At 36.3% G+C, this 22,666-nt stretch overlaps 1 protein-coding gene across 1 annotated transcript in view; it reads left to right on the top strand.

Annotated features, from left to right (window-relative positions):
- Nucleotides 1-21,326, top strand: part of BTBD9 (BTB domain containing 9) — a 129,185-nt gene extending 107,859 nt beyond the window's left edge. Inside the window, exons 11-12 of the mRNA XM_074897026.1 lie at nucleotides 9,408-9,486; nucleotides 14,265-21,326. Of these exons, the coding sequence (XP_074753127.1) occupies nucleotides 9,408-9,486; nucleotides 14,265-14,456 (271 nt within the window). The 3' untranslated portion in view covers nucleotides 14,457-21,326. The remainder of the gene's footprint in view (nucleotides 1-9,407; nucleotides 9,487-14,264) is intronic.
- The last annotated feature ends 1,340 nt before the right edge of the window (nucleotides 21,327-22,666 follow it).

Raw genomic sequence — 22,666 nt, 5'->3', positions numbered from 1 at the left:
GCAACTGTTGACATCTCCTTTTATAGTTAGGAGACCAGTCAGATGTTAACGCATCAAATCTGGAGATTTGCCCTAATTAGATTGTTGATATTCAGGATCTAATTTTATTGAAACTGAAAAGTACACAGTTGCAAACAGGTGTGGTCTTAAATGTTACAAAATATCCTACATTGAGATACATACAGTATTAAGCCATTGATTTATTCACAGTAATGTTTTTACCAGGACAGATTATATCCGTGAATCACAAAATGGAAGAATTATTATATCTTTAAGTTCATCCTTTGGGGATTTCTGCACTATGTGGTGTATATGGTGTATGTTTTTTAGAATAATGCTCCTTCAGATCAGTTCATATACTTGAAGGGATGATGCTTCTGTTCTGCTCTTTGCTTTTCTATCACACTGAGTTCCCACAGTAAGAATTTCTTTTCTCAGTACCAGTACTGAACATCGTATTACCTAATATCATTCTGTTATTTTTCTTGTATCCCTGTAAACCAGTTTTTCTTTCTTAATAGATTTCATACCCTTCAACTACATGTTCATGAAGTTATTCTGCCTTTTTGCTGTTACCTCAGCTACTACTTTAAACAAGTTTTGCCTGACTTTTTGTGCTCTTTCATCACGAGTGAAGTTTCCTCTGTTTTTAAAATTATACTTATGAATTTTACCTGACTATAAATTTTTAAGGCACAGAGTTACTAATTAAATACTAAAATTTAGTTGATCAGAAACTATTGGGAGGGGAGCTGCATTTTCTCTGTTCTATAACATGGTAACAAGCAGAAATTATATTTCTTTTTTTTGTCTTACTTCACTTTAGTCTCTTATCTAGAATTACTGCAGTCATGGATGTGGGTTCAGGTTTTTTTTCTAGGTGAGTTTCAGTCTGAGGTCACAAGCCTTTATTTTCTGACCTTGAGGTTAATAGATAATTCACTGTAGTTGGAGAAAGGGTTACAGTTTTCCTCCCTTCCATTAGCAAACTTCAGTAAGTTAGTATTGCTGTTATGAGGAGACACATGCTGATTTACTTTTTTTCACTCTTTTATTCTTCTTAGAGGCTGTGGTTCAATTTACTACATTCCTTGGAGGTTTGACATGTCAATTAGATGTTATCATCAGTAATAGAAAGACGGTTGCTGTAAATGTGAAGTTTTTACGAGTGGGCCATGAAATCATACCCAAGGGAACGTAAGAGAGAAGTGCAATAAATACAGTGTTAGTCTGTGCTACAAGGGAACTGATTAATAGGGAGCATGATTCTGTCTTGTATCTCTAAATATATTGTTTATATATTTGCTATTAATCAACTATTCCATTTGTATGAAAATATATATAATAGAAATATCTTATGGTTTATTGTAGGGTTTGGGGGGGGGGGGGGGGAAGTCTTCAAAGTTAACAGTAGCCCACTAGTTGTGTTACCAGGTACATTCATGTGTTGGATGATTTTTCATATTTTTGCTATGGGACATAATAAATGTGCTATCCATTCACTGGGGAAGCATTAGACATTATATACGGACAAGTCAACGGAAAGGTCTATATCCTGTCCCACAGCAAGGCTTTGCACTGCTCCCTTCATCAGCACAAAGCTTCCAGAAAGAAGGTCACCTTAACTTGCCACTGCGGAGCTCATCTTACAGCTTTGGATGGTAGGCAATTCCTGCTCCGCTACCCCTCCTGTCCGAAGACAGGGAGCATGGTACCAGATACGCACCACCAAAGCCGTTCCTGGAAGTCAGAATAGCTTTGGGGAGTGTCAGACTGCCGGCCAGAGATTGCATCTGTGTGGGTGCAGTGCTGATGACCCAATGCTGAAGAGTGGCACTGGTGAAGCCGCACCTCGATTACTGTGTTCAGTTTTGGGCCCCTCACTACAAAAAGGACATTGAATGACTCGAGCGTGTCCAGAGAAGGGCAACGGAGCTGGTGCAGGGTCTGGAGCACAGGTCGTACGGGGAGCGGCTGAGGGAACTGGGGGTGTTTAGTCTGGAGAAGAGGAGGCTGAGGGGAGACCTCATCGCCCTCTACAGCTACCTGAAAGGAGGGTGCAGAGAGCTGGGGATGAGTCTCTCTAACCTAGTAGTAAGCACCAGGACAAGAGGTAATGGCCTTAAGTTGTGCCAGAGAACATTTAGACTGCGTATTAGGAATCATTTCTTTACAGAACGGGTTGTTGGGCGTTGGAATGGGCTGCCCAGGGAGGTGGAGGAGTCCCCATCCCTGGAGGTGTTTAAGAGTTGAGTTGACATAGCACTGAGGGATATGGTGTAGTTGGGAACTGTCAGTGTTAGGTTAATGGTTGGACTAGATGATCTTCAAGGTCTTTTCCAACCTAGATGATTCTGTGATTCTGTAAACATCAGGAGCAATAACTGTTGGTCGTGAGTAAGCACAACAAAACAACTAATCCTCTAGGATTGTGCAAACTTTTCTTCTGCATGTCCTCTGGTGGTACGCAGAAGTATGTAAGATGAACGTACAGGTCAAGTTACTCAAGTTCACAGCCTCTGTTCACCAGCGCTGCCATTCCCCAAGGATGTATGTGTGGATATTACATGAAGAATTCTTGACACAGCATAGAAATTTGACTCATGTCACTCTGCCAGACAGCTGCCAGCAAATTCCCCATAATTTTATTTTAAGTAAGATTTTTAAATATAAACTTTATTACTGCAAGTACAGAAAAGACCATTTGTTGAAACTGAAATAATGTGTGAGCAAGGTAAATTATGTAAGTACATGGCTTATGCAGTACAAAAATGCTATTGAATGCCTACATTAGCATGTGGATATATTTGAAAATAAGTTACTACTTTTAGTTAGAAAAATAATTACTACATTCCATGTTACCATTGATCAATTTAACTGTATTTTAATATTTTCTTTATGTAGTATTTTCTCTAAAACAGCAAAAATGTCAGCACTGAAGCTGTGAAAGCAGAGGTTACTCTATGGAGTCTTACGTTAGAAGCTTTATAATGATGTCAGAAAGTTGGTATAGATTTCATTAGTTCTATTTTATGTCAGAATTTTTATTCTAATAGGTCTGCTTTATGAAGCCCACACTTGGTTTCTGCAATAAATCATACAGAATAAAACATTTATAGCAGTTCAGTAAAGTCTTGTCTGAATTGGTAGGAGGGACCAATCATAGGGCAGAAATAACTACAGATTTTGTTCAGATGCTTTCAAAATTAGGTGTTCCTCATGGAAAGTATTTAGAATAAAAACTTTTGAGGGTGTTTTCTCAGAAGGTGAGATTACTTGTTTTTACTTGTAAGTGTATAAAGCTCTTATGTAACAAATACTGCGACAGGTGCTTTTTATGTCTCACATTTATTCCAGACTCTCACCATATTTCTCTTAACCATTTTTATTACCTCTGCCATTAGTACTTCAATTCCCTTTTGTTTTCTTTTCCTTCATCAGACTGAATAAAATGTATTTGGTACTTCATCAATAGACTATAGCATAAATATAACCAAGATGCATTATTATGTGAGTTTTGCCTCTGAGAGCTGAAGAGAGAAAGCTGTTACTTCTAGCTTGCTCCTTCCTTGCTTCTTTAGAAGTACCACATTTGATGGGCCACCTTTTGAGAATGCTGTCATGGTGACAGCAGAACAGATGGAAACTCAGTTTTAGGTCTTAGTTTTCAGTTGAGGTAGACCAGGGGTAGAACTGCACTTAATTTTACTTTAATTTAAAAACCAAAATGTAGATGACCTTTGATTCCTCACAGTATTTCTTACTCATACTTCGTTTTCTCCCTCAGTGGTTTGTGAGGCTGGATGGAAAGGGGATGGCTGAGCCAGCTACCCAATTTGACTTCTGTGCTTTATGCGCCTGACTCTCTGAGTTAGTCTGTTAAATTACAGCTTTAATAGGAGAAGGAGTATTATTTCACTTTATTGTTTGGTACAGTTATGGTGAAAAGCGGTTTTTATAGGCAATTTATAAGGTAGCTTTAGACCTTTCTGGTATTTTATAAAGAAAAATGTCTGTATAACAATAACTGTTATAGCATTTTTAGTGCACGCTTCCATGTTTATTCTGTAGGTATTCCATAGCGGAGGTTGGTATGGTATTCATTAATAAAACAAGGAGTGTAATACATACCATGCAGAACATACTACGGTACTTCTTTAGTCTCCACTGGCTTGCTTATGTGTGCGCACAATTTTTTTATTTGGCATCATCACATTCTAGTTATTCGCTGTCTTGTTTACATCAGTACAGTCACCAAATTGATGTATGGAAAGACAAGAAGACAACTCATCTTTCCTTTTCCTTTCATCTGCTTTTGCAAATAGCTCCTCACTATTCCATCATAATGATTTCTATATTTTATTGAAAAAATATATAGTCACAGTTGAAAAAGTCCACAGTCCAATAAACTAAGAAGTGTTTTGTCACTTGCTGTAGAACAAGGCATATATGGACAAGCATTAGAAAGCAAAATGGAGGTTACTTGCTGGTAATTGAAGTTTTTCAGGGTGTGTTGTTCATTTCCATATTTGCTTCCAACTCTGCTTTGCTTTTCTTCTTGGAGTGGGGAACAAAAAACTGATGTTGTGTCACCTTGGGAAGTGAGGAGACACAATGTACGCATACAAAATGTACATACTTAGCCTAAAGCAAGCCATGATATGAATATGTTATGGTTATCACAGCTTGATGAGTGTTACATGTAACAGCTTTCTCTTTTGTCTTACATCTTTGGCCTGAATTTGGTTTCAGCTGTAATCAGTGTTGCTCTGGTGATCCCACAGTGTGGTAGTATTTTGTAGTGCCAGTGGCTCATTAGAAAACTTTAGTAAAAGATAAGCTTCCACTTCTTAATTTGTTCTTTCTGGAAGAGAAGAAAATAACCTGGAAGGGTTGCTATTTATATCCTATTATATGTGGTAAATCTTTAGCAAGATAGCAGCTTTTCATAGAAATAACTAGGCAAAGATTCCAAATGCTGAGGAAAGCCATTGAATTCTTTAAGAGGTGAATTGCTATTTTTGACCTATAGATCATTTAAGCAATAGCAGGTTGTTATAATTTACCTGGACGTCAGTATTTCTTTCATTCTTCTTGCAGTAAAGATAATAAAAAGACAGAAAGAAACATGAAAGTGAAGAGGGTTCTAATGATTGTCGTCTTCTGCTGAATAAAATATGGTGAAGAGATTGTGGGATGCACAAAGCCATTGGGTTTTCAGTGACAGCTGTTGCTGTTGGAGAGATGAAAGCACTTGGCCCAAGAGTCTGTTTATATATTTGAGCAGAGAAAGTGATTTTCATTGCAAGAAACTCTGAGACAGGCAGAGTCAGAGAATAAGAGAGCAAAAGATAATTATCTAAATTATGTTCAGGCTATTATAGAAGACGAATATAGTTAAAATGCAATTAAATATGACAGGCTTACAGGATGCAAGCATGGCTTTGGAATGCTAATCATCAATTACTGCATCTCCTTAGGGGAGTTGGGCAGAACAAGAGAGTTAGAAGTCAGGTGGCTGAGGTGAGATACAGAGTGAAATAAAACACCGTAGGACTGTAACAAGGCTAATTGCTTTTGGAAAATGGACCTGTGGTATCAGGGGACCTTTGCTAGCCAAACAACTTGTAGTGCTGCCTTTCAGCTTGAGGACCCTGGTATAAATCTGAATAGGCTGCTAGTCCCGAGTCTTCTCTTAGAGATGTAAACCTCAGCTTGAGGTGGTGATTATTTCTGTTGTAAAAGTGATGACCAGAACTGCTGCAGATTAAGCAGCAAATCTAGAATGAATCAATCAGTAAGACAGGTGTGAAAGAAAAGAAAAAAAAAAAAGAAAAAAAAAAAAAAAAAAAGTCAGCACTTCCTGAATATTTAAAAAAGCTAAACTCTGAAAAATCAATTTGTTATAGGGTCACTAATAAGTATTACAGATATACAGAAAGTCCAAAGACAACAATGTTGGTTTATGGGAGAAGTAAGTTCTGATAGCTTCTTTATGATCATGTCCTAGTTAAAGAAGGTGAAAATATTGCCACCAGCTTGAAAGATCTGTTTGCTTGGCATATGGAGAGTAAAGATGAAGAAATGGCATCTATTACACAGAAGTATCTAATACCAGACCAGAAATTAAGTGCCTTTGGTATGTTTTAATGCTGCTGTTCCTGGGAAATAGTGACTTATGTATGAATCGATACCAGAGCTATGTATAAAGTTTTGAGAAAATTTTTGTAAAAACCATCAAAAGCGATTTTTGAGGATAGAAGGACTGGCTCTTGTGAGTAAAGTATTAAATAAGCACATACACATGGCATGACTACAAAATAATTTGTAAAATAAAATTTCTACAGAGAAACTGAAATTATTACAATGGTATCAGAAGAGATAACCAGTAGTAAAAGAAGATAATTAAAAAGAAACTTAAGGCTTACCTGTGATGTCTTTTAATTTAATCAAGAAACATCACTGGACAGTTGTTACATCTTGATACATAAATAGAATTCTTACTGCATTTGTTATATCAGCAAAAAATGCAAAAAGAGGGCAGAAACGCCTTGAAAATGTTCTGTCAGTAACCTCTCTTCCCCTATAGTTACACCTCATAAATTATCTCTTTGCTGCATAATTATATTTGTACTGGAGAGGTATTACTTTGTATATATCCATGATCTCAAATATTCTGTTACAGTCAAAATCAGTGCAACTTTCTAGTGAAGAAGGTTTGCCTTGCTTATTTCAAAAGTGACTTTTTCCAAATCCATTTGTATTGTTTTCTAATGTGGTTTTTTCCATTTTGCTAAGGAAATAAACTGAGACCTAATTTTCTCATTATCCCGTCAAGTACTAGTTCTCTAGTAGCAATATTCTTGAATGTTAATAACTCTTTGAAAAATTGTATGTCATTTTGACTTTCTTTTTCCAATGGGAAAGGAATAAAATGGACACATACCAAAGCAATAAATATTCTTAGGACCAAATTCGTTGAAAACCTCCCTTAAAGTCTTGCATCCTCAAGAATTTACTTAAGAATCTGCTACCATGTTTTAATATTATTAGAAGGGTATTAATATTATTAGAAGGGTAGTTATAATCCTATCCTAATAACAGCATTATAGCAGGAAGTAAGGACTTGTAATGCAGTGGGAAGTGGAAGAACTTAAAGAGCTTCCGGGCAGAGCTGATCTAGAAGTATGTTGTCAAAAGGATCTTCAGAGGCCTTTTTCTCAAACTCTCTTAATATCTGTCATGCTCTTCAGCTGTATCCCTGAATAGATGTCAGCTTCCTTGTTGTCACTTCATATGACAGACAATGGCATTTACTACCATCTCTGGAAAACCTGCACTGAACTCTTGCAGTGTGTATTTGACCAGTGCTCGGAAGTACTATAAATAAATACAGATCCAATGTATATTCTATTTTGTGATCCCTAATTAACCTATTTTCTTGTCACAGCACACGCATAGGCTGTTCCTAACAGCCTCTTTGGGATTTCAAACTCTTTTATTTAGATTATCTTTAGAATATTATCTACATCACTAAATAGGGAAATCTGATTTTTACATCATCACTTTCCTTACATAAAGTGTGTGCCTGTAAATGTGAAATCATATGCCTAATGCAAACTAAGGCAATACTTTGTTACGAGAGGTAGTGTTGCAATCATCTGATTGTCCCAGACACTCCTCTCTGGGACTCTGTACTTCAAGGTAACAAGTTACATTTGGCCATGAAGATTAACTGTCTGGCTGTATTAGAGTAATATAAGAAGAAATTCAAGAAGAATTGTTCACCTGTTTAGGGAAAAAAAAAAAATTTAAATTATAACAGTCTATGAGATCTTGAGACAGTCATCAAAATAGTCTATTCTCATTTTATATTTTATTTAGAGCTTGAAGAAACAGCCTGAGCTTTCAAATAAGAAGGACATAGCCACATGAGGGATATAAATAAACCATACCATTAGATAGATAACTGCTGTACCTCTGAGACCTGACACAGACTGCACCTTTCTATTATGATGAGTAACTAATTAAATCCATTACTTCATGCAGTAATGCCAATAAACTACTTGAAATTAGGTCTTGATTGGTCTTACAATCTTCTTTAAGCAAATATAATCTGACAGCAGTGATAAAAGTAATAGTTAACTAAATTAAACCCAGAAATGTTGTGTTTGTGACAAAGAGGTTTTCCTACTAAGGGAAAATTGAAGTGCCTGAGAAATAGTCAGCAACCAAGCTTGTCTATACTGCCAGGCTTTGGGGCAGTCTACTGGGGATGAGTGTTCTTTTACTCCAGTTTTGCTTCGGTTCCTTGTTTCTTATATGAACACTTCTGAAGGTATTCTGAACAAGTTCAGGAAACCTATCCAATGTTTTTCTCCCGTAGTGAGTTTATCAAGTTACACGTAACCACATTTTATTTCTGAAGCCTTCTGCGATGGAGTCTAGTTTTGCTAAAAAGTTACATTTTGTATCTGGCTTTCATGTTTTATGAATATACAATAATTCAAATTCTAGTGTGTTCAAGTACTAATCTAGTGTGGTGGAAGACTGGCATCAAAGTGGAACATCTAGTTCCTATTACTCCTTTTGTTTCCTCTGTTTTACTGTCAGTGTGTTCTCTAAGCACAAAGGTACGGTAGGAATCAGGGTACTTTGCCTGATGCTCATTGGGGTGTTGTACCTCACTCAGACCAGAAGAGTATGAATGAGGAAGGAAGATTCTAGTGGTCACAATCTACCTCTAGTGTTCTCAGTCTAGCCCAAAAAGTTACACTCCAGTTCCGGGAGGGGGTTCTGTTCTCCCCACTGCCTCTGTGTCAGGATGGGGAAGTCTTCACAACCTGAACTGTGAAGAATGCTTTATGTCAGTCACAATTTCCTGGAAGGACCTTGGCCCACATAAGAGAAGCTTGACTTCTCTGCCTCCACTACTCCACTTAAAGTGGGAGTTTATTTGAGGTTTTGGGTGGGGTTTTTTACCCTAGAACTGTAATTTTCTTTTACCAAGCTCTGATAATTTCCCATGAGTAGGTAACAGATGAATGCATTTGCTTTTATTTACCTGATCTTTTGTTTATCTAAAATAGTCAATACTAGCCAAGGATTTTAGACTTCGGTTCAGTTTTTTCTGTTACCATTTTCTTAACTTTCAGCAATAGTATGAGTATTATTCCTGAATACAAATGATAGTAGTGTAAAGTATGTATGGAAACACATAAGCAGAGTCAAGGCGCTTAAAAATGAACAAGGAATGCTGGAAATTCATTTGATGAAAAGTGTTTCTCTATTTGCCCTATTAAGCGATAATAGTATGTACTGTCACTTGAATGGATTCTCTGTATATTTTACTGCAGGCTGTTGTGACAGTGTTTAATATTTGCATGTCTTTCTGGACTTTTTTGTAGATCCTGGCAAACAATCACTTTTGATAAACAGCCTGCATCTTTTATCAGAATAGTTGGAACTCACAACACAGCTAATGAGGTAAGGAACTTTGTAGAAAACCTATATTCTTCATGAATATACAACAGCATGGTTTTTCATACCTTACAGTGAAATTGATAATGCCTTCTGAAATATACTTCATTTTTTTGCTTTGTCAATCTAGCAAAATAAGAATGAATGCTTTTCTTATTTGAATATTTGTGCTCTGTGTTATCATCTTTCCAGATTTACAGAGTTGAAGGGCTGTTGCCGCTGTGGGGGGTATTTTGGGGTTTTTACAAAGTACAGTAAACTGGTTCTGGTTTTCACCTTTGCACAGTGCCATCAAACATTCCTACTGGGTTTGCTTTTAAATTATTTCTTATTTTGATGAATGATTAAAATACAGTTTTAGTGCATTAGAGAAAGGTGTACAGTCTCCGATTACTTGGTTTTATCACCCTTATGTTATCTTGTTAATGAATAAAACATAAGAAAAATCCATTCTTCATAGGAAAATCTTATTTGTGTAAGATTCTCTTGTAATTAATTTTCATACCCCGTGAATCAGTTAACCAATAGTGGCCAAACCAAGAGATTTTTTTCAATTCATTTTATACAGAAAAAATATATATATTTTGCCCTAACCAACCAAGTGCAGTATCATCCTCTTTTTGTTTACTTGTGCTTCTGCCTTTCATAATTGTTCTTTATTGTCTCAGATGAAGTCCAGATTTTACAGTTGACTTCAGTGAAATAACTTACAATACCTGAATTTAGGAATGTATATAAATCCTTGTGAGATTAGGACCTTATGTGACAAAACTGTAAGAAGCACCAAAAGCTGCTGCTTCTTTGTGGATGCATGCATGTCTACATTCTACACATATAGTTCACCACAAAACATTCTATTTTCACACTTTACAATGAACTTTGGTTAGCACTGTTAAATTTGTAGTAATCAGAGTTTGTCAACTTTATTGGTATTGGGAGTCAGGATTTCCAATCATATTTAGTATATGGGGTTGCTGGTGCTTAAGCATTGAAAGAATTATCAAATAGCATTGTTTATGTCCAGCTTTAGAGCAATTACTGCAGACACACGCACCACCAGATGTCAGCATTAGTTCTCAGCAGGTAGTTAGAAAGAAGCTGACGATCAACTGAACTTTTTTTCCTAAGCACTGTTTCATCTGTTGTACAGTTCAGTCTTAATCAGTGAGTTCATGTAGAAAGAAGCTGTCTCCAGGGTTGTTCTACATGCATGGAGGTGGCCTTTTCCATTACTAAACCATATAGACAGTTTTGTTTGCTCTCATGTCAGTCTTTGTAAGTTCTCATCTCTTTATTAAAAAAGAATGAGGTGTATTCTGTAAACTTAACAAATCAGCCTACAAGAAACATTACCTCCAAGTTTTAATTCTTAAAATTAGCTTTAAGCCCGGAAGGGTAAGGGGCTTTTAAACATAATTCTAATTTCAAATCGGTTACTATTTCCAAGGAATTTAATATCCTGTGTAGTTATTTACATGGAGCAGTGCATAATGATAGGAAAGCTCAGCATATGCAAATTGAGGTTACAGGTATTCATGTAGTGAATTGGTGGAGCTACAAACACAGGCTGCTGTTCTAGGTTTTTTCCTCTTCTGTCTTTAAAATTTTTACCAAACACTCACTTTTTTTTTTCTGAAAAAAAATATTTCTCCTGAAGCTTGTAGAGGAAGAATGTTATCGGCATGCACATATTATTAGATTACATTGTTTCAATATATATTAAACAGATGGTCCGTAACATTTTGTCATAAATTCTCATTTTCCAAAGAAGGCAGCAAGATATTTTTCATACTTCCAATTTAAATAGTAACACTGTAATCAAAGTCTTGGTTTGTTCTGCAGACTCAGTAGTCTCTTCAGTAAGAAAACAAGCAGTTTCCAGAATTATTTGCCCATAGCTGGTTTTACTTCATGTCAAAGCATTCCCATTTTAAACAAAAGATGCTAATGTTGGCATATTCTCATCAAGGAGTTTTACTGTAATAGGGACAAAAATACTCCCTATTTGTTCTACTAACACGTATCTTTGAACTTTGAAGCACCATCTGAACTTTCCAAAGGGAAGAGTTGATTTTTGGAATTGCAAGAAATCCTGTAAAATTTCTTCCATTTTGTGAATGATTTCATCTTCTAAGCTCATCTTTGCCATGTTTTCCAAGTTTTGAAAGACATGATGTTCATAGACTTCTTGACCTGGCATTTGAATATTCTTTGGTATGTTAGAACATGATAGAAGTGTAACTTTTTGGTTTTTTGAGCTTCCAGACATCCTATTTTTATAAAGAAAAGGATTATTTTTCCTTAGTCCTTGTCATCATTTGTTTGTCACACAGGTCACCTGATACTTTGACTGTGTAAGTTTTATATTGTTGTTTTTCTTCAGTATTACTGACCTGGAGAGGACACCTGGTGTGAGAGCTTTATCTTACAAATTTCTGCACCAATGTATATGTACTTGGCCTTCCTGCTTTGTATGTTGGACTTCTCTTAAAATGTCCATGAGAAGTATAACATGCGTCATTAATCAGAGGATGATGCTGAACTGTCATCTCTGCCTTTTGAGAGAAACACATGCAGGATTGTGTGTTTTAGTAATATCCTTCTGAAATACATAATTCCAATATTGGATGAAGCAGATGAGCTCAATTGTACTTCTCTGTCCTCTGCTTCTTTCACAAACTGTATTCTCCATATATTGAAGTGTCAGAGTAACTGAAAATAATGCTGTAAATTCACAGGTTTGTTAATGTGCCAGATGCTGAGCTGAGCACTGAGAATTTAGTATGAAGGAGCAGGTAAAAATGAAAGTTACAATTTAAGAATTGGGTACCTCAGGCTTTATAGACTAGTGTTAGCTAAATTTCAGTGGTATCCATACTATAGCATACTAAAGCATGCATCTCTGTGTGAAGTAAGTTTTAAATGAGAAACACTGTTGCTGTAGGATACAGTAGAAATACAGAGTCTTCTGATTTGGAGACCTCCATCCCATTCATTAGACTGTGCTGGCTTTCAAGGAAAGTAGCATTTTACAGAGGTGCATTGATGAGATAATGTTCTTTTCTCCAAATCCTGATGCTGATAAGTGCAGCTGGAAAAATGACAATAGCTGTTACTTTAAAAATGTGGGATTGGGATGAGTATAAAAGTGGCTTCTCAAGATGTGTAGCTCAGTGCAAAAATTTGCTTCTCAAGAACTGTAACAGATGGAGAGAATTCATGCCACTGTAGAAATTAGTTGAGCTTTAGAAGAAAACTCACCCGAAGAAATACAGAGAAAAACTATTTTGTATACATGGGGGGGAGTAAGAGTGTAGATAATGTAATCTGTTCATATGTGTATATATAAAGGCATAGTGATACATCTTCATGTGAGCATGTGTGCATATATGGAAATACAAACATGCATTGTATGTATCTGTATAAAAAAACCTGCAGGATTTCTTACACCAAGAGGCACAAGAAAGTATAATGGGTATTAAAAAAAGCAATGACTCTGAATATTTTTTTTTTATTCATTTCATGCATGTTGTCAGAATTTGAATTAACTACCTACCTCCTCAGAAAAGACCATGGGGCTATTGCAGACGTCTGTTCACTGTGCACTTGAGTATGGATGGTCAAAAAGAGTAATAGGATTTTTGGTTGTATTGAGGAAAATATAGAAAATGTAATACTCTGTAGTCTTGTATGAATATATAGTATACCCATGTCTTGTTTATAGTATTTGATTTTGCCCACATTAACTTGAAAGGGTCTGGGAAAGGGCAGCTAAAATCATAAGAGATTATCTTTATTTGTAAGAAGAGCTCTAAAGACATGATCTACTTGCAAGAAGAATGATAGAAGATGTCATAAAAGCATACAAAACTAAGTTAAAAAAAATTTAAAATTCAATTGTTAATATTAATCAAGCTTTAGCTATAAAACTACAGTGCATGAGAAAATAGCAAATTTGAAATCAGCATAAGAAAAGATTTCTTTGTTTAGCATGTGGCAAAGCTGTGCAATTCGTAGCAATGAGAAGTGTCAAAGAAGTTTTGTAACAATTTTATAGACTTCCTCCCCCTTCTCCCAGGCACTTCAAAAACAAGCAGAAGTAAGAGTAAGTAAACTAGAAAATAAATCAGAAAAAAATGCTTAAACAGGTGGTCCTCTTACTCTAAGGTACAGTCACCTGTACAGTGGTCCCAGGTATTGTTTGAAACATCAGAAAATGATCACTGTTTGAAGTACAGTATTTCATCTGATGAAGCAGCAGCCTCCTTGGACACTCTGAATGCCTTTCTCCAGGGTATGTCTCTAGAGCTACCATTGCTGTTACAGCAGAGGGCAATCTTGAAATAGAATCATATGGGTAATGATTTAAATTTCAATTCTAGTCTGTATGAACTTTCAGTCTTTTGAGGAAGTAATTAGATCTAAGATACTAATATAATTGTTATTGTCATCCAATAGCATGTAGTAGATATTTATTCTACTTAGCAAACTAAAAAATAATTTACAAATATCTGTATCTCCTTTGGAACCATCTTTCTGATTTTTAGTGCCATATGTAAAGTTTGGTATAACTTCAAGGCCTTCTCTTGCTCCACTTGTATCACTTGATAATGTTCATGGCCCGTGGGCAGATGTTTTTGACCTCATGCTGAAACATTCTAATTTGACTAAGTACTTTGGCACTGATCTGGCCTGCAACTTCCATATAGACCTCATCTTACTTTGATCAGGCTTTTGCCAACATTTAATTGTTTTGCTTTATCTTCATTTTTTGGTCTCTCCAGGTGTTTCACTGTGTGCATTTTGAGTGCCCAGCACAAAACAGTACCCACAAGGATGACAGTAACAAGGAAGTGACAACAGAGGTGGGGACTGGTGGACAACAGCTTGGCTCTCGCCCTGTTCGAGCTGCAAGCACTAGTTCCCTGCATTCCCCTCCTGGATCCACCTCGCGTTCACATGCTCATCAACCATAAAGAAGATTGAAAGGGAACTTTTGCAGCCCTGCTGACATATGAAATTATTCAGAACCTTCTTGTGCTGGCACCTTTTCTTTCTTTTTCTCTGTGAACAAAGGGGACCATGTCTGAAGGCTGGAAATGCTGAAATGGAAAAGGCTTTTCCCAAGGACATGAAGAGACTGCTTCACTCTCCTCAATTTGTTCAAATCAGGCTGGTCTCGGAGGGGGGAGAAAATAGGTCGTCAATCTTCATCAAGTACCCCATTAACACCCTACCTCTCTAATCTAACCAAGGCAAGGAGAACAGAAGGAAATAAAAGGCAGAGCTACAGTGGAAATCTAAAATTACCCGAGCAAAATGGAAGGCATATGAAATAAGTATTTGTTCCCTGAAGGCTTCCATTAGCAAAGAAAATGTTTATGGAACACATCAGTCCAGAATATATGTTATTTTTAAAGTTATTCTTCATTCATATTCCTTTGTAACTAGTAATTTGTTTTCTAAATTGTTTTGACTCTGTATTCCATTTTGTCTCTTATTTTTGGCTGTAGCAAATGCTGTGCAGTAGATTAAGGAAGTATCAAACATGTTTACCTGCTGAGATGCAAATTCCCTCATTCATCAGTGGGATGACAAGAAAAGCCTTCATTATATCAACAAACTAATTAATGGATGCTATATTAATCTTGACCTCAGTTGACTTTTCAAAGTATAAAATTGTAATTTCTTGCACTCAAAATGGAAATTCCTAAATCAAGCATCCATCTTGAAAAAACCATATTTTTCACTCCTGAAGATGATTACTTAAATTTTACCTGTATTTCTAAGAAAACTTGCAACAGATCATAAAGAATATTTGGTTTAGAAAAGTGGAACTACATCTGGTTGCTGACAAGCAATTGTTCAGCATACAAAAAGAAGAATTTGCAGATACTTTTTTTTTTTTCCCAAGAAAAAAAGTTTTACAGTCTGGATCTAAAAATTCAAGGGCTGTATGTGCATAAACTTTTCTCATAATCTTCATAAAATACGATGCTTTTACATTGTATTGTAAAAGATCTGGCTCTTACTTTACAGTCACAGAATTTGTTAGTCATCTATGTCTGTCTGGATTACATTGCCTGCTATTTTGCTTATACTAAGTGTTTCCACGCTGATGATGATGCAGTCTCTTACTCTCCAGATCTATGTGACTTTTAGGAAGAGCTCTGTGTTGGTCTTTCAGTATGGGGCGAAGTGATGTTGCATTAAGACAAATGCTGATGTAATTGGCAAAATTGATTAGGAGAGTTGTTACTCCTCACAGAGTATAATATATTGGAAATGTCAGCTATCCAGTTTTATGAACTTGGAATTTCCTGTGGTGACAAATAGCCTTGTCAGAAGAAAATAAAGCTAGTGTAGGATAAATACGGTTTTCCTTTGCCTAACTATAGTGATAAAAAGAGTTATATCAACATATCAAATAGTATGTTAATTTATCACTCTACTTACTTTGAAAGAATTTCCCTGTTGGATACTGGCTGTGCTAAAAACAGGAAGAAATATAACAAGTCGTAGCAATGAATCAGTAGAAACTTTGAAGGAGAAAAGCTTCCTTTTTCTTGTTTCAAATAAAATTGATTAGGCTTTATCAATAATAATATAGCATTTTTAATTGCCAAATTGCGGTTGGGTTCTGACATTTACATACTGTCCCTCCCTTCCCACTGCCGTCTTCTGACTTGTGAATGTCTGTCGATGAAGGTGCATGCCCATGGCATTATATATAGCTTACAATATGTGCCACACTGCCTCGGACAGTCTGGAGTTCTGAGGCAGGATACTGCTCATGTCGGTCAGCACCTAGTCTGGGGTGCTGATTATAACAGCCTTTGGAGCATGAAAGAATTGACATCAGCTACTGGGGACACAACTCTCTTGTTTAAGGTTCAAAAAGTTGGAACTTTTCTTTTTTTCTTTGAAAACTAAAACCAGAAAACTTTTCCATTCTGGTTGTAATCCATGCTGGAACTACTGAGATGCATGGAGCATGTCTTGTCTTTGGTAGATAAGTGTCAGTGATGGTATTTCTTTGCCATTTGATCAAACAAGTTTGCTTTTCTGAAGCTGTGGAAAAGCAAAGGGCATAGCTTCCTAGCTGTTAGTCTTTAGTAGTCACCATTGCAGAGAATGTTTAAAAAAATTTTTTTTTAAAGTTTGTGCTAGCTGTTCTGAGTCTAGGCTCTCAGAGAAAGAACAGATTTTCAGTTCGTAATCTTTGATGTGCACAGTTAATTTTTATGATACAAATATGTCTTGTAGACTGCCACCTACTGCACATCTTTTTGATCCTGTCCTGTGACTCACTGTTGAACAGATTTGTCTGTGTATTTCCCATGACATTTGTTCTCTGTCAGGAATCTGAATAAACAGATCTGAGATTCCCAAGACAAAAACTATGAGGTCCTATAGATCCTTCAATTCCCCACCCTCAAAAATCAATCAAAACAAAAAATAACTTTATATTGTCCCTTCATACAGGTGTGGAGAAAATTGTAGCATTAAACTGATCCTTAGTTACATATGGCCTTTCTCACAGTCTCTATTTTTTCTGCTAGAGTTACTCTTTGAACCTGTCACTGAGGGGAGTCCAATGTGATCTCAGAGCTCCCAAGCTTTTAAGACAAGCCCTGCCATAACTTCACATTTTCTAGTGGGAATCCTTTACCTTTTTATTCAAAGAAAATAACGTTGAAATGTTTAAGGGACCTGAACTCTGCTTGGTCTTCTAACACTACCCACCAACAAACATCTCTATCTATATTGCCTAGTAAGGTCTCTGTCTTAAATATTGTGTCAGCAATGCATTACTAGTGACACGGAAAGATACCACACAGAACTGATTTGTGATTTGGAGTGAATGTTCTCATTCTTTCTAATTATTGTCTGTATTTATTGATTCCCAATTTCAGATGTAGTTCTTGTACATTCTTCTGAAATTTTTTTCTTTTTTTTTTTTTCCTTTCCGTGGAAGTAACTTGTGCTGTTAGGGCTTAATATCAGAGTTTATCAGAGTGATGAAATATTATAATTATTCAGAACTGTGTTATCACTCATATTTTATTTACAACAGGGGTAGAGCAGAACTGACCAAGTATTCATTGCTTTCTTGTCAGAAACTATAAAATAGACCTGTTATTAGATTTCTACATGATGGAACTAACTATATTGTCACTATTGATCCATTATTTCTATTTAGTGCTTTAGTAACTTTAAATTTCCCAGGCCTTGTTTTCTCAGGTTTTCTTCCATAGGTTGAATTCAGACTTAGGCTCAACTCCCATGGAGCTCAACAAAGCTCTTTCTAAAGTCCCTTTATTTAATTAACTTTATTCCAAGTGCATTTAAAAGATTTTTATTCATGGAAATGTATGGCCAAATATCAACTCCTTAAAACTGATTTATTCATCAAATTTAATTTCTGAAGTGAGCAAAAATTGTGCGGCTGTTTCAAGCCATTGCCAGTCAGCTCTAAAACAAGTTCAAATGTCATGTTTAATGGAATTACAATGAGAAAAGTTAATCCAAATCTATTGTGAAAGATAATACAGAGGAGGACTCACCAATTTTGTTAGAGAAGGAACTGTTCTTCATTGCAGTTTCCTTCCTTTAGGGCTCCATTTCTTTCTTTTTTTCCCCATGAAAATAATTTTTTCTTGTTTGTTATGACAAATCATGAAAGAGCTCAGTGCTTCTCAGCATTGCTGAAAAAATCAAATTAATTTAATCCATCTTCATCTTTACTAATGATAACATTAGAGAATTTTCAATTTAGTATGTTCAGTTGATGAGTTGGCTTCCATGAAAGAAAGCAGAAGATGTCTGCAATTGTTACACTCTAAGTAAATTAAGTTTCCCAACCAAGTGCATGCAAACATCTACTCATTATTCAGCGATGTTTTGTACATCTAGAGCCAGTGCAAAAATTAGAAGACAAAGTTAATGCCATTCTTGTCTGATTGTTGTTAGTAGTTCTGGTAATACTGTGATGCTCACTCAGTGACAATAAGAAATCAGATGTGATTTTACAGAAAGTAGACATTCTATATGCTGCATTTTTCTGTGAAAGTATTCATTGGCTTATATTTTGACAGGTGTTAATATCTTGATAATTTTGTTGTTGTGGCTGGTGTAATCAGCAAATAGTCAGAGCCAGTAAGAATTAATGTATTTAAGAGTAAAGGTTTAGGTTTGTATGTCATGAATCCAGTTGCCAGAGGACTAAACCGTGCTTCAGAAATAAAAATTTGCACATCCCAGAGGATGCTTGAGGCCTGGTTCCCATCGCTATCTCTCGGTTAATGGTGTATTTAGGTCAGAATCCTTAGCTGTCTCTGAACTAATTGTTGTAGTTGTCAGCTGTACTAGTTAACTCAGATATGTATAGAAGCTCCACAAAGCTTTGTTCAGGATACAGAAGTAAAAGTCCTGGGTCAAGTTTTAAGAGTACCTAAATATTCATACATATATGTTAAATTGAGCTAGTAGCTAATTATTTAGCTAGAATTCAGAACAGGTTCCAAAACTAAAAAAATTCTGTGCAGGCACGTGTGAAATGCTACCATTGTGGTACGGCAGGATGCTGACTCTGGTTTGTGGTTGCTTAAAATGTGCAAATGTCTAAACAAGGTGTAAGTGAGCAGGTCCAAAGCTGGGTTTTCCCCAGCTGTTAAGTACTGCCAGTGTAACTGTAGAATTCATCTCAAAGACAGGTGTGCAGTCCAAAGAACAGACCTATATCTCTTCTAGCTACCTTGTATGCTATGGCTTGCAGTGTTTATACAGGGACCCTTCATATGACTTTTGTTAACTGCTCAAAAAAACCCTGCAGACTTTTCTTTGGCCCTTCACAAGCTTTCATTGCAAAGCTTTGGCTGAGATAATGTCAAAGTCCTGCCTGTGTTCCATGATAGAATCTGGGTCTGTGTTTGAAAATGCTTACTGGAAAAGTAGTTTTAAAGTCACCCTGTAACTATTCTTAGATAAAGCCCAAGTTAAAAACTGTAGTATAATACAAGGAAACTGCAGGTATCTGTCATGTACCAATTGACTGCCAATACAGCTAGTTATATCATACTGTATGTGTTTAATTACTATGATATATACAAACGGTGGGAGGGAGTGAAGAATCGGCTCCACACACCCTTGGCATTAGACATTATCACCCAACCAGACATCAGAGAATTACTACTTCTTCCATTCCTTCCAGTCTAATAGAATAATACAACTCACCGTGTTGAAAAAAAAAAAATTATAATTGACTCATTACATAAATGTCATGGAATTGAACTTCAGATTACTTTGGCTAAAAATCTGAGTGAGTGATGATTTCACTCTGCACAGGTGTAGACATGCCTCTCCAGTGGCTCCTGCAACTTTAGACCATGCGCTATCATAGAGGAGAGCTGCACTGTTGGTGCAGTGTAAGTAGTTTTCCTCATTGTAACTTTTGCTCATGTATTTCGTATTTGTCATCTTGGCACATGTGTTCTCCTTGTGCAGATACTCATCCTCGGTTAAAAGAAGGTAGCCTAGTTTTCTTTATTTTCAGAATTATCCAGTGACTCCTGAAAACTAGCAGATACACATCAACAACCTCAGTCTATATTAAGTAGTCTGAGGAATTTACAAAACCTGACCTGTATGGTCTTTTACAGCAAATGTTATGTGTCCAAAAAGTACCAGGTAACTCTTGAAATACCAAGTTGGCAGTATTACTGTTCAGATGAGGGTTTGTGCGTCTAAAACAATGTGCCATGTAATCCAAGTGAATAGTTAGTTATTGCAGCTTGTTTTTCTAGAGAAAGCAGGGAACTTGCACACCTACCAGAAATCACTCATTTCCTTCGTATCATTTTTGGTCTACATCACCTATCTGCTGTCTCTGTACTCCCAATATGTCACTCATTTGAAGAGATAAATACTTTGAGTGAATGTTTTTATGCAGTAATACAAAGTTCACAGGACTTAGGTGATTAAATTAGAAGCATCACTTACGGCAAGACCTGGAGCTGCAAGGAGCAGTTTTGAAGAAAGACTGGTATGGACTTACATGTGTGCATCTGTGCATGTATAGCTAAGAAAATGTATGTGTTGCCTAAGTCAAAGTGACCATTTGCAAAGATGTGTTCTACATGGCTTTTTTTAAAATTTAGGGAATTTTGTTAGGGAATCTGTCAGTCATCTGAATGTGAGCTCTAAAAAATAAGAAGAGAATGTAGGGAGAAAGACTTCAGTAGCTTTTATGGTAAGAGCAACACAAAGTTACGATTCTTGTGGTCTAAGCTTGTTTTGTATGTCTCCAGTCCTCTCATATCTTACTTTTTCATACATGCTTCCCCCAGTCTGCCTGTTACTCCTTTTCTTTTCCTCCCTACCTAGCATCATATCACTGTTGCTGTGGTATTCCCTGGAACTTTCCTCCAGATTGTGATACATTAAGGATTTTTTTTAATGTATTTATTTTTACCTCTTTGCCATATGCTGAATAAAATATCCTCATCCCCATACATTCACATCAGACTTTAAAGCCAACTACTACTAAGCTGTCAGGTGCTAGTGAGCAAAATTTAAATCTGGCTGTCTATGGATATGGGAAATACTAGCCCTTTTGGAGCATGTACTTCCATAATCTGTTTGTTACCCTTTAGAGAAAAATCAATAAATCTGTTGACTTAAATAGTAGGTCAAGCTTTGTGCAGAGTTATCTAAATATAAATTTAAGTATTTCTCTCTCACCATGATGTACCAGATATATGTTCAGTTTGTTATTTGTGCATTTCTCAATGTGTTAGATGTACATAAGTATTGTTTTCTAAATAAACTGCATCATCAAAAGTGAACCTCGAAAGAATTCATAACTTCTCAGTGTTCCTGTGTGAAGGTGTTTCAGCTGTCTGGAGATTCAGACATCACACTGAGTACATGGACTCATTTTGAGATGTATAGCATTACTTCACAATTCAGTACCCAAGTCTATTAACCTTGTCTAAATCTGTTAAAATTTTCTTTCTGCCTTGCTCAATTTCATTATTATCATTGGTTTTCTTTTTGAAGTGAGTTTTAATGTTGTTCCTTCAGAGATCATAAGTATAAGGAGCCAGGGTAAATAGAAGTTGAGCTTTTAATGAACTTTTTCACTCATTTCTGTCAGTGCTCCTCTTTCTTGACAGACAATAGTTTAAAACTCTGTAGTTATGCTCCTCTGTAGCAATTATTGTATGTTGAAAGTTTTGTGCATTAAATCCCTTTCCTCCTTTCTCATATTTCCTAAATGTAGAGTGGTTCTAAACTACCTCAGACCTTGTTGTGGATAGGTACGAGTTTCAGCTGAAGTTTTCAGACTTTACTATAGTCTTTGAATGTTAAGTGCATGTATATGTAGTGAAATTAGCCTGCTAGACCCTGACTGCATTTTCAGGAATACTGTCTCAAGTGAGATACATAACTGGGATGAATTCACAGCCACCCCCATTCAGGCTCATACTGATACCTTTTTCAAGAAAACCTTTTCAGGAGCTCAACTTCTGATACGGGAAGTGCTTCAACTTTCCGGTCTCAGCTCTTTAAAGGAACATGACATTGCCTGTACTGAACTCTTCACCTGTCCTTTACTGTGGCAGACATAAAAGTTGCGTTGTCAGACCTCCATTCCTGGCTGTTAGCAGTGCTATTGCATTGGACTGTGCTCGTCAAACGAGAATAAACCCCACATGGCATGTTCTGATGACCTTGGGAACTTTTTATGCTGCAGCAGATACACGTTGCCACCCATTTGGGCTAATTATGTTTCAGGTAAAACGATGGTTGCAGATTATGCTGCAGTGACCCAATCAATAACTTTGGGAATTGTCTGGTTTTGTAAGTTATCCATTGAACAACTCATCAAACCTTGTTAGTACTGATTTCCTTTTCACCAGCAGACATGCACATCATCAAATGAGCATTTTGTAACATGGAATTTTCTATGAGCATCTAGAAAAAGGCATCACAATTATATCCTTAGTAACAATGTGTGTATTCGTAATGAAAGCTATAGAATTATTAAACTGCTATAAGCTATTCTGTGCATGCTCTAGCATGTATGTAGTTTGTATTAACAGCTGATAAGCAGAGGGTTCTGGAGAACAAGGACGGCTTGCTCTGGATTTCTTTTTAAAGAGTTTCAAAGAGCAGCAAGACT

The sequence above is a fragment of the Athene noctua genome, chromosome 1 (assembly GCF_965140245.1).
Source record: "Athene noctua chromosome 1, bAthNoc1.hap1.1, whole genome shotgun sequence".
NCBI classification, from domain to species: domain Eukaryota; kingdom Metazoa; phylum Chordata; class Aves; order Strigiformes; family Strigidae; genus Athene; species Athene noctua.
This window is presented reverse-complemented; position numbering and strand designations above follow the sequence as displayed.